Here is a 12,382-nt window from a genome sequence, read left to right on the forward strand (position 1 = left end):
CATCAAGGTCAAAACTGGATGTTTCAACAAGATAATGCCCCTTTCTGACCCGGAGTTCTGTCCTTGCACAAATAAATCCTTTTTGAAAACTCTGCCTGTCTCAGCCTGCTCTCTGTGTCTGTACCTGGGTTTCCAGACCTGCGTTGACAGAGACACAGGAATTTGTGACTTTATATCACTTAGTCTGACACATTTATCATTTTACCAAAGAAATATAGTGTGGGTTGCATTTTGCACCGTTGCAATTACATAAATTGTTTCCATGGAGGTGGAGGTTTAACTTACCCACAGTAGCACAAATGACAAATGAGGTATTTTATTCCTCTATGATTGTTTGGAGAACAAAAACATCTGCTGCAATTCAGAATTTAAAATGATCTGACTGTTGACATGGTCCATTTGCTGCTTGATTTAGGGTGTGACGCACATGGAACGTTTCCAAATACTTGAGTTTTTCAGTAGTTCACGCCCAGCATTAACCAAGCCTAATTATAACTTTTTTTTGAAACGTGGAGTAAAAAAGTTTGATTATTGTGAGTAGTATTTTGGGTTGAGTAAACTTTACTGTTCTGTCAGTTTCACTGATGGTGCAGGTGAGACAAACAAGGCTCCTGAAACTGCAGTGTCAGCTCCACAATCATGTTTTGAACAAATCTAAATTCACAAACTACAGTTTCTGTTCACATCTGACATTTTCCCCTACAGGTGACTGTGGAAACACTTATTACCAGTCATCAAACTGTACCTGACTCTGTCTCGCTATGTGGTTTCTATGCTGACCTAAATTATCCATATAATACATAGTAATAAAGCTATTAATGCTGACGTGTTCACTGACTGACTCATAATCAGATGTTTCGTAGTTCTCTGTTTGCTGTGCCTCGCTGCTGGTATGTCTTTACAGTTTCAACGCGTTAAGTTTCGTTTCTGAGAGCAGACTGTAAGTGGGTGCGCCTGCTTTAAACTCCTGGTTGACCGGGTGCTGCAGCTGTGTCACAGGAAGTACAGAGTCACCGCCTCTTCTGACTGCACGGGAAACGAAAGCGATCGACCGTCTCAGTAATATCCTCTCAAAAAAAACCATCTGATGAAAACAAGAGCAGAGCGTCGATGAGCTCTACATCCGCATTTAGATGAAGAGAACCCGATGATTTTGGAAAAATTTGGTGTCTGCGAGTTTTCATCATGGTTAAAAAGTCTTTAGGCTCACTCAGCAAAATTGGACTCGACTTTTTTGAGTTTTTGAAGGAGACTAATCGAACATCTATCACAGACAAAGATCAGCTGAGAGATATTTACAATAACGAGTTCAGAAGCAGGTAAGTTTTTGATCACACACGGTATATTTTATAAATGTATCCGTAATTGAATGATTATGTGTTAATTTCAGGTCTGCAGGGAACAAAGATCCAAACTTTGGTTCCGTCCTCTATTCACTGAAAGCAAGCAACAAAATAACAAGACGAAACAACATTATTCACTTTAACGACACGGTAAGCATTTCTGCATGGTGTTTTAGGTACATATACTTGTTTATATAAGTGGAAACAATGCAGAATAAGTAAAATCATCAGCGTTGATTACCTGCTTCAGCAAAATTACAGTATTTTCCTTCTTTACCGCATGCTTTTTTCCCCAGGATAATATATATTTTTCAGATTATTATAGCATCTTTTTGGTCATCATTTCTGTATTTAATGGAAACTCAATTTGATATTTTTTGAATCATTCTCTGGTTTTAATACATCTTAGTTTAAGTTTAAAATGACCAAGTAATGTAGAGGATATGTCAATAGAATTTAAAATCACTGTTGTGAACCTGAATAAAGAAAGATTTACTGCAGGGTGACTGTAGCCACAATGTCTCTTTATGAAGAACCCCGATTCACAAATGTAATCTTAGAGTTTAGTTGTTCTGAGTTGACGTTTAAAGTCCAAATAAAGTACACATTTGACCACATCATAAATAAGTTGTGGGTGTGTTCAGGAGCCTGTTGGACTGGGGATCTATGCACCAGGGATGTCCTTTTATACTATAATGCAGTGCTGCACTGTAAAGTGATCTATTCTTTTTTATCTTGGTTGTATTCAGATGCTTTGGCATATTGTTTACTCGTGTTTTAAATTTCACATTGCAGCTTCTCACTACTGCATTTTTATTATGATATATACCAATGTATACCATTTAAGCAGTAATCAGGGGTTGATTTTCTGTTGTTAACTTCTCTTATGCCAGTGCACTTTCCTCTAGAGAAAGAAATGTTTAGGTTTTGTTTTGTTGTTTTTTGCATCACTGTAGTGTTGATGTAATAGAACATTGCCACCATATGTAATCTCATGCCAGATTTGTTTTTTTGGATACATACAAAATCGAATCAGGTGGTCCTTGTATCATTTCTGACCTTCCGTCGATCGTCACATAACTGATAAGGTGTCTTACAATTTAAGAATATGTGAAATTGTTAAATCAGTTGTTGAATGACTCATAAGGGGCGCTGTAACCTTGATGTGAAAGAAGATCCAAGTAACAGAGATTTGCGTATGGTACACTGCTCTTACTGCACTTTGTCATTCACAGAGAGGACAGCTTTGAGGTTCTCCTAACTGCAGTTACAAAATGGTACAAAAGTTACAAAAAGCTAGCGGAGGAAGGAATACATAAGCAGATTCTCTTCCGTTTTTGATGTGTGGAGTCTGTTTCCTGAGCTGAAAAACTTTTATTTAACACAAAGAAGAAAGACAAAAAGTTCTGTTGCTCATGTTGGTAAAAGACATTTACATCTATTATTTTAAACCCTCAACAGCAATGTGTCATCGACGACAAGTTGACTGACTCAAGCCCCAGTGGCTCACAGAGTCACTGTTTATTGTCATGCCAGGATGGTGCTATTTCTTTAAAATCAAAATCTACTACTTAAAAAAATCCCTTCTAAATATCTTAAGACAAAGCTTGCTGTTATAGTTATGTGCATTTACAGGAGCAGACAAAAAGATCTCTTTAAAAACAGTCAAAACAACAATTATGTTCACAAGTTCCATTAAAAAATACTAAGGAAGCAGACATGTTCAACTTGACAGTGGATTTTTTTTTTTAAATCCAAACAAAAACTGATATGAAGTGATAATCTGCACAGGTCAGAGCTCTTTATGTGGACCAGTGGCACACACCCAGGACCCGTCAGCCACAGCCGGTCCAGAATGGAACAGCCAGTCCTGGAGTTGCATTGGCCTTCGTCTCCGCAGATGAGGCAGAGACGGGAGTTAGAGCCCGGAGAAAACTGGCCAGTCAACTCATGAAGAGACTCAGGAAGGACAGGTAGGAGCACAGACTCCTGTTTAGGCTCCTTTTCTGTTGTTTTTACTTCCGCTTAGCACCACAAGTCTGTTCTGTTTTGAAGTGTTGGTGACTCGCATGTTTTTCCTATTATTCCTTTTTACATGAGATTCCTCCAAGTCAAACATATTTTATATTTTTGTAGGCAAGTTGATGAAAAAGAAAACTGCATTTTTGGTTTATAGGCATTAAGTAAAAGCCACAATCAAAGAATCAGGATGTTTCTCTCGTGTACTGTAGCTAAAGGGAAACGAGGCAAGAAAGCGTGGTGGCAGGGTTTTAACTGCAAGAGCAAGCACGGCTACAGCAGTCCACGATTTTCTAAATTACACAATGTTATTATCCTCCGTTACTGTCCGTTCACTCACAGCAGGCATCCCTCTCTGCTGCCAGTAGTCTTCATGCAGCTAAAGGAAGAATATACTTGACGCTCAGCTCTGATTTAATGCAGGCCACTCTGCTGCCTATGAATCATAACCTTTGCTCTTTCTGCACCCACAGGGCTCAGTTTATCGCTGACAAACATGGTATCTGCATAAGCTGTGACCATAAGCCGTTTGAGAATGGAAAACTCGGCTTGTTAGTGAAAGACACATATGAGGTATTCATGCTCTGAATTTAAAGCCCTCCTCTGACAGTAATCTGCCAAAACAGAAAAAAAACATTGTTGGTCATTGTTTGTACAAATATGAATGTTTCTGTTTTACTTTTTTCAACAGTGTGTGATAAAGCTGAATGTAAAAAACACTGGAACAGAACCTGTGTATTTTACTTACTACACTGCACTGCACTGGCTCAAATACTTCACTCTGATGGATGAGCACAAAGTGACCAAGCTGAGCCCCCTGTCACTAAAACCAGGTGATGCAAATGCAACAGATGTTTATTATTTTTTTAGAGAACTGTGGGTACAAGAGTGCACTAATCAGTATTACCTCTTCTATTCTCAGGTGACAGCTATGAAATCCAGGTTCAATTCAACTGCAGTCTGGTCGGTTTCTATCCAGCTACTCTGGCCTTTGAATTCAAACCAGACCTGCAACCCTCCTCTGCTGCGTTTTACATTGTGCGCTTTATTGAGGCTCAGTGTATAACTTCATTAGGACTGGAGTTGGCCCCTGAAGCCCCTTACAAACCTCGCTCCCTTCCGGTCTGGACGGCTGAAGCTCCTTGCGAGATTGTGGATGGACAGCAACCTGAAGGGTACCACCCTTTACTCAACATACCTTTAATACAGACAGTAAATGTATAAAATTCACTGCTGTCTGTTTCATATGCTGTCTTGCAGTGCTATATACAACCCTTTCCATCTTGTCTCCTCATACCAGGCTGTCAGTGATGCGTCTACAATATGAGGTCGTGCTAAAAAAGTATCAAATACCACTATACATGAAACAGCTCATCCAGTCACTGAAGCGGCCTACTTCCTCCTCTGATAAAAGGTAGATTTACATGCTTAATTGAAGTTTAACACTAGGCTAGACTATGGAAAACATTAACCTCACTGATCATGTAGCCAGTGTCTCGTAAAAGAGAGCAGGAGGCACAAGTAAACACTCTTCATATGAAACAGTCTAGTTTCTGTGCTACAACATAAAGTATTCACTGCCATACATTTGTGTCCTGTTCAGAAGAGCTTTACTGGAGAGTCCCTTGAGCTGGGAGAACTACACAGAGAAGTTCGAGCTGCTGCTGTATCTAGAGGAGCTTCAGATGGAGGTGGACATCAAGAGATACAACATCCCCAATGATGAAAAAGAATGTGCTGTCATGTACCAAGACCCACAAAATAAGAAACTTCTTGTTCTGGAGGTAAACCCTTGTGGCTCTCACCCACTCATTGAGCTCATATTTAATGTTCATAGCTTTACTGAATATTAGCTGCTACAGGGCCACAAATAGAGGAAGCAGTGCCCTCAGAATTCTAAAACCTGATGGATGCTCTAAAAGTGTTGGTCCAGAATCTGTTCTATTCAAGCTGGAACCTGCCTCCCGCAGAAAAAAATAGAAAAACAAGCTACCCTCAGAGTCCAGAGCCACAATCATAACATTATAACAGGAACCTTCCTAGCAGCAGCAAGTTAATATTTATACATCTGTATTCTATTTTTTCCTGAACAGGTACTAGCAGAAACATTTTTTTTTTTATCAGAGAGCAGCAGAAACAATCTATGCATCGTATGCATTCGTTGCGATCCTAAGAACGTTCCTCAGACCAACATCTTCCACAATACTAATCGGAATGCAGTCTATAGCTAACTACTTGGCTGCGGCATTTGTTAGCTTGTCTGCTGAAGCCTCCTTCCACTGTTAGTTTGGGTGAGACGTGATGACACCCATCCCAAGTAGTGATCAACATCCAGCCCTCCTGTGATCCATGGTTTGTCTGTCTGTGTATTCAAAGCCAGTGAGCAACGGACTTTCACAATAACAATTTTTTTAAAAACTGCGTTAACACATGATAAAATAATTGTCTGCACTGACGTTAACACGCTCAACCCTAGTTTAATTACAAAAATGCTCAGAAAATAAGATTTGTTTTTATAACTAGGCTCTGAAAACATTGCATGCAAGATGATTTTAGTATATTACATTATCTGCCTTATATAAGTTTTGATGCTTGTCATAGTGTAAAAAAAAAACACAAAAAGGCTTGCATTTGGTGGTTGACCACTGTTATACAGCCAGTGTGATGGCTGAAGGGCAGTCTGTGATGCAGTCTACTGATTGGTAGAATACATTTCTGAGTTCTGTTTTACAGTATGAACAAAAACAGAATCAAAGGACCTCATCATGTCTGATACATTTGAGATTATTTAGATCACCATTGCAAGAGGTTCTCCTGAACATTCACTGCTAAGAATAAGTTTTTATATTTGTATTCACCTACCAGGTTCCTGGTGTGTCTGAGAACCGTCCGTCTGTGCTACGAGGAGATCAGCTGCTGGTGTGTCCTGTTGGAGAAACGAAGGTGAAGTACCGTGGCTACGTCCACTGTGTGCAGCTGGACCAAGTCAAACTGGGCTTCAGCTCAAAGTAAGAACAAGACAGTGCAGTAACATACAATAGTAAAAGTTAAAGAAATACCGATATCTGATTTTAAACAAAGAATATAGAATATTTTGGTGTTTTTGAGATTCAAGCTGTCAGATTTTCCTTGCAGGCTGCTGGATCGCTTCATAGAAGGCATGCAGTTCAGCGTCGAGTTCACCGTCAACCGCTTGACTGTGCGTCTTCAGCACAGAGCAGCAGAACTGGCAACTACGCACAGACTGGGAAAAGTGTTGTTTCCCGCTGCACCCCCCTTCGCCTGTCAGCAAACTGAGCTTCCTAAACTCAAGTAAGACTCTCACCTGAGGTTAATTTATATGTTAAACGGCATGTCTGTACATAGGAAAATGTAAAGTATGATAACAATTGAACTACACATTTGTCAAGTCATGTGTTCACAGGATCCACCATTCCTACATTTCCTGTTCTTTGTCTATGCAAGCAGCCATCTAGTGGTTGCATTTCAAGAGATGAGGCATCATGTTGGCTACTCCTCATTTGCATGAAGTTGAAGCTTAGGTTGCTTCATGCTAATTAGCGTCCTCTGAAAAGAAATTTAAACTAACCCTTGTCTATCTAAAATGAGGACAGATTAAGCAATTTCATGGTATATTTCTCGCCTCACATGTTTTCAGAAACACATTTTAGTCAACTACTTTCATAACTTCAGAGAAATTTTCCAAACAAGCTAGATTTCTCAACTTCGTGCCATACAAAACTGAAACATGACAAACATTTCTAAATCCTGTGCAAATTTACTAAATTAACTGCAGAGTAGAATGAGGATCCTGACAATGGTATTAGTAGATGCTGCTTTCGTCCTTTCACAATTATAACCAAATGACAGAAACATTTAGATGCATTTTGAGGAGTCACGACAAATTGTTCTCCTAACAATACTGGAATAAACCAGATACTTGATTCACCTGATAAGAGTATGTGATTGACATTTCCATTTGTGATTCAACTCTATCATCATTCCTCTGTTCTTCTATCAATAGGCTGTTTGACTGCAAACTGGAAAGAAATCCGGAGCAGTATCGAGCGGTACAACACATTGTAGCTGGCTCATCCAAACCTGCCCCATACCTGGTGTTTGGTCCACCTGGGACAGGTAATACAAGTTCCAGCATATTACTTCCTTAGTCAACTTCAAACAAATCTAGAAATTTAACATACTTGACTTTATTGTGATATTCCTTTGTCTGTTCAGGTAAAACTGTCACTCTGGTGGAAGCCATCAAGCAGATAGAGAAGACCGAGCACTCCTGCCACATTCTGGCCTGTGCTCCCTCCAACAGCGCTACTGATCTGCTCTGCAAGAAGATTCTGGAGCATGTGGATGAGCACAAAGTGTACCGCATGTATGCCAGCAGTTGGGACCCAAAAATGGTCCCTGGTGAACTGAAGGTCAGTGTCAGATGCCTTTGTATTCCAAGTGGTTGTGTTTGCATGTTCAGTGCATGTTTGTTTGAGGGTTGAAGGATTTTTTTTGTACAGAGAGTAACTCCTAGATGATTTATTCACTAATTGTGTCATTAAAACACATTTATTTAGTTCAGGGGTGTCAAACTGATTTTAGTTCAAGGGCCACATTCAGCCCAATTTGATCTTAAGAGAGCCGGACCAGTTAAATTACAGCATATTAACCCACAAAACTCCACATTTTTCCTTTGTTTTCTGCCAGAAAGTATGTTCTTCAAATGTTCACATTTATTGAAAAAAAAACATTATGAACAACCTGAAAATTCTTTAGAAAAAAAAATTCAATTTCAGCAACACTATGCCTCAGTTTATCATTTACACATTACAACTTACAGATCACAGTACCAGTACGTCTACAAAGACACAAAACATTTAATCATGATCAAAACAACAAGTCGGACAAGAAAAGACAAAAAAACTGCAAAAAGCGAGACAAAATATTATGAAAATGAGACACAAAATGACAATGAGAACAAAATGACAAAAAATGAGACAAACAACATGAAACAAAACAGAAAATAGATTTAAAAAATTAAGCAACGAAGTTACAAAGCGCCAAAAAAATAGACAAACAACACAAGCGAGACAAAAAACACCAAACGATACACAAAACAATGAATAAAGCAAAACAAAATGAGAAAAATAAGGCAAAAAATACAAGCATGACAAAAACAAGAAACAAAACGACAGACATGAGACAAACGACAAAACTCAAAAAAACTACGAAAACAAGACAAAATGAGACACAAAGCTACAAAAGAACAATGAGCGATATACAATTTTACTTTTTGATCAAAACTAATTGTTCAGAAATTATTTTAAATTCATAGTTTTACAAATTGGTGGGCCAGTTTTGGCCTGCGGGCCGCATGTTTGACACCCCTGATTTAGTTGATCAGTTAGATTACCTACCCCCTGGTGGACATTATGATGCATCACACTGTCTAAAGACAACACAGTGAATCAGGACCATTCACTCGCTGTCTTGCTACTGCTACTGTGTGTATCCTGGTGCTTTACACGTTCGATACTGCAGTATTCTTTAGTCTTTTTCTAGCGTCACTGAGGTTTATGTGGCACTTTACAGGCATGCTGTAACCTGGTAGGGGAGTGTTACACCTTTCCTGCTAAAGAGGAGCTGATGAAGTATAGGATCATGGTCACCACCCTGTTCACTGCTGGAAGGTAGTGAATGACTCAGATTGCAGTTTTCTCACCTGCATGCAACACATTACTTACATCCAAATTACTAACAATTAACACTACGGATCAGATAAACTTGTGGGATGCAAGTTTGCTACAGTGTATGCACTCTTTGATTTCTGCAGGCTGGTCACAGGAGGCATTCCTACAGGACATTTCACTCATGTGTTTGTGGACGAGGCTGGACACGCTGTGGAGCCTGAATGTGTGATTCCATTGGCAGGTAGAGAAAACAAACTGCAGTGTGCTCCCTAACTGCAATGAACTGCATTTATACAGTGGCTGAATTTTGCCGTCTGTGGTACAAAGGGTTGCTCAATGCGGAGTCTGGTCAAGTTGTTCTGGCTGGAGACCCCAAGCAGCTCGGGCCCATTCTCAGATCTCCTTTTGCACTGAAATTTGGCATGGGTATGTAGAGAAGCATTCACACAGTCTTGTTGCCTTCACTGTAGTATAACTAAAGATGTAGAAGACTTAAAACTATAGTCTTAACTTACTTGTGTTAGTATGATGTGCTGCTGTTTGATTAGCTAAAAGGTTGTGGTGTCTTTAGGAATATCCCTCCTGGAGCGTTTGATGACTGATTTCCCCGTGTACTGCAAAGAAGATGGTGTGTTCAACAACTGCTTTGTCACCAAACTGCTGTGCAACTACAGGTGAGATAGAAGAGATGGCTTTAGTTCATTCACTTACAGAAATTATATACTAGTTTTTGTAGAACGCACTATTTTTATCTCTTTTTTTCAGGTCCCATCCAGCCATTCTGAAGGTTCCTAATGAGCTCTTCTATGATGGAGAGCTGCAGGTTTGCGCGGATGAAATTTTACGCAACTCCTACTGCAGATGGGAATACCTCCCAAAGATGGTAATGACGCTTCTTTTAGCAGACATCAGCAAGAGAAACCAATATGGCTGCAATTCAAGATTTCTGTTATGTTTTTGTTTTTCAAAATATTATGTATCCATTTTTGGCTCATTTTAGAAATAGAACAAGTACTTGATTACTCTACTAGTTGAACAGTAGAAATTTAACTGGCGAAACATAACTTTCTCCCTGTTGATAGAGGATTTTCATTGAACGTGTCTGACATCTTAATTTACTGACTTTATCTGATGAATAAATACATTTTTGTTTACGTTTCTTCACTGAAATTGCAATTAGAGCAAACCCATTTAATAGTCAATTCAGTAAAAAACAGATAAAGTTACATACTCACATGCCTGTGCTTCAGCCCAAACAAACCTCTTATTGAAGACCCTGAAAAAGAGCACTAGAACTAACTCCGTCTATTACGACCTGAGCAGAACTTTTTCCTTTTAAGTAAACATTTTGTACAGCATGCTTCTTATTTTTCTTTCTATCTTGATGTTTACAGTCTCTGCACGAAGGTGTCCAGAATGGTACAGTCTATGCATATCTTTCAGGGCTTCCCAGTGATCTTCCACGGGGTGGCGGGTATTGATCAGCGTGAGAAAACTAGTCCCTCATTCTTCAACGTAGCAGAAGTGGAGGTGTTGATGGACTATGTGAGGAAACTGCTGCTGTCACATGGCAAGCGGGGCCTGTCAACCATTGCACCCAGAGACATAGGCATCATCGCCCCCTACAGGAAGCAGGTCTGAATTAAATTTGCTCCAATACATTCTGAATGCAAGGATTCAGATTCTTGTTGCCACACTACTTCAGTCCAAGTATACGTTAACTTGTTTCTAATTATAAACAGACTAAAAACTGCTGCTTTTTTTTTCTTTCACAGGTGCAGAAAATCCGTAAGGCCTTGGAAAAAGTTGGAAAAGACTTCAAATTTAAGAACATGAACACCCTTAAGGTAACTCAATATTTTACACTGAAACAATAGGAAGGACAGAGCAGCCACTGTGTCTTAACATACATGTGTGTGGACAGGTTGGCTCAGTGGAGGAGTTCCAAGGCCAGGAGAGGAAAGTGATCATGGTGTCTACAGTGCGGAGCAGCCCCGATTACACAGATTATGACAAAATGTTCAACCTGGGCTTTGTCAAGAATGAAAAGGTAAACACCCTCTATGCGTACACACACACACACACACGCATACGCACACACACACACGCACACATACACACTGTATGTATTTGCACATTATTTTAACAAACTCTTTTCTGTTCCAGAGATTCAACGTGGCTGTGACTCGGGCTAAAGCCCTGCTGATTGTGGTGGGAAACCCCGTTGTGTTGAACACAGATCCTACTTGGGCCCAGTATGTTTCATATGTTTAGCTTTTCTTTTAGCATATAGACTGTACATTAACATTTAATTTTCAATTGAAGAAAATGAACTGTCATTGTTATCTTTCCGTGCTTGTTTGCAGCTTCATCAAGTACTGCCAAGACGAAGGAGGCTACACTGGCTTTACTCATGCAGAGGAAGATGAGGACGTGGTAGCCAGACTCGCTGTACTCAGCCTTGAGATTGGAGTTCAGGGTAACGACCACATTTTAATTTTTATTATTATCTCCCTAAAGTGTATATTTGAAATTGATGTTTAAACTGTCCACCTTACTTTCTTCCTCTACATCTTTCCACAGCAGTTGAGACTGCAGAGAGTGTCATTCAGCAACAACTGGACCCCGAGTGGAGGTCCGACATGTAAACACCATGAGAGCACAGACCTCCATTGTAAGCACTTGAAGGGATTTGTTTAAGTCAATTATTCGATAGATATATTAACAAATTTTCCTACAAAGTCTGATTGGTACCTTTCTGTAGTGAGGGTATGGAACACAGCCAGTGTTCATCGGCCAATCACATACCAGAGTACATCTTTAATGTCAGCAGTAGGAACTGGACCAAAGACCACGAAGAACAGGCAGCTGATTCATCTTTACCTCAGCCAGCTGCACTAACACCACTGTCTGTGTCTTTACAAACTACTGCAAATGCTGTTTTTATCCAGTCACCATGACACATATTCAATCATAAATTATACTCTTTTGAAAATGAATTTTATCAACCACACCTGCCAGTCTCAGGATTGCTCATGAATGCCTTTTTATTCATGTATACCATGTGAAAAATGTTTGATCTATTTTAAACCAGATTGTATTTTCTGAATTAATGAAGTAAAAGATTAAATTGAGCAGCACTAAATGTTTCAAGCTTATTTCTGTCATAACATTCAGCCTGGATCATGTGTTCATTTTGCATTTCATTGGAAGGTGGATTTTGGATTTCTGTGAAATGCTGTTTTGATTTTGATACCCTGCAATTTATTTAAATGACAACAGAAGAAGAATATTAGTAATTTAGTTATAAATTAACTGAATATTTGT

At 39.4% G+C, this 12,382-nt stretch overlaps 1 protein-coding gene across 5 annotated transcripts; it reads left to right on the plus strand.

The window, feature by feature from the left end:
* Window positions 1-1,040: 1,040 nt before the first annotated feature.
* LOC111580682 (putative helicase mov-10-B.2) lies at window positions 1,041-12,200 on the plus strand. 5 transcript variants are annotated; one of them, XM_055012646.1, is made up of 24 exons: window positions 1,041-1,319; window positions 1,391-1,493; window positions 3,135-3,316; window positions 3,836-3,935; window positions 4,054-4,195; window positions 4,285-4,537; window positions 4,663-4,776; window positions 4,966-5,146; window positions 6,228-6,370; window positions 6,498-6,674; window positions 7,387-7,499; window positions 7,599-7,795; window positions 8,958-9,055; window positions 9,199-9,296; window positions 9,383-9,481; window positions 9,627-9,729; window positions 9,821-9,938; window positions 10,499-10,690; window positions 10,831-10,902; window positions 10,980-11,105; window positions 11,222-11,310; window positions 11,422-11,534; window positions 11,642-11,729; window positions 11,820-12,200. In XM_055012646.1, the coding sequence occupies exons 1-23, from the start codon at window positions 1,186-1,188 to the stop codon at window positions 11,701-11,703; spliced, it is 3,009 nt and encodes a 1,002-aa protein (XP_054868621.1). In that variant the 5' UTR covers window positions 1,041-1,185; the 3' UTR covers window positions 11,704-11,729; window positions 11,820-12,200. The 5 variants fall into 5 exon arrangements, with proteins under 5 accessions (XP_054868621.1, XP_023144300.2, XP_035812363.2 ...); XM_023288531.3 differs by having other exon boundaries at window positions 1,042-1,319; window positions 11,639-11,729; XM_023288532.3 differs by having other exon boundaries at window positions 11,642-12,200.
* Window positions 12,201-12,382: the final 182 nt, after the last annotated feature.

This window comes from Amphiprion ocellaris, chromosome 8 (assembly GCF_022539595.1).
Source record: "Amphiprion ocellaris isolate individual 3 ecotype Okinawa chromosome 8, ASM2253959v1, whole genome shotgun sequence".
In the NCBI taxonomy this organism is placed as follows: domain Eukaryota; kingdom Metazoa; phylum Chordata; class Actinopteri; family Pomacentridae; genus Amphiprion; species Amphiprion ocellaris.

What these genes read in the sequence shown, in the direction of transcription:
- LOC111580682 (XM_023288530.3), top strand. Translation starts at nt 1,186, where the DNA reads ATGGTTAAAAAGTCTTTAGGCTCACTCAGCAAAATTGGACTCGACTTT. An exon ending in ACTGAGCTTCCTAAACTCAA is followed by an intron (nt 6,675 to 7,386) that starts GTAAGACTCTCA and finishes TTCTATCAATAG; the next exon opens with GCTGTTTGACTGCAAACTGG. An exon ending in AGAACATGAACACCCTTAAG is followed by an intron (nt 10,903 to 10,979) that starts GTAACTCAATAT and finishes GTGTGTGGACAG; the next exon opens with GTTGGCTCAGTGGAGGAGTT.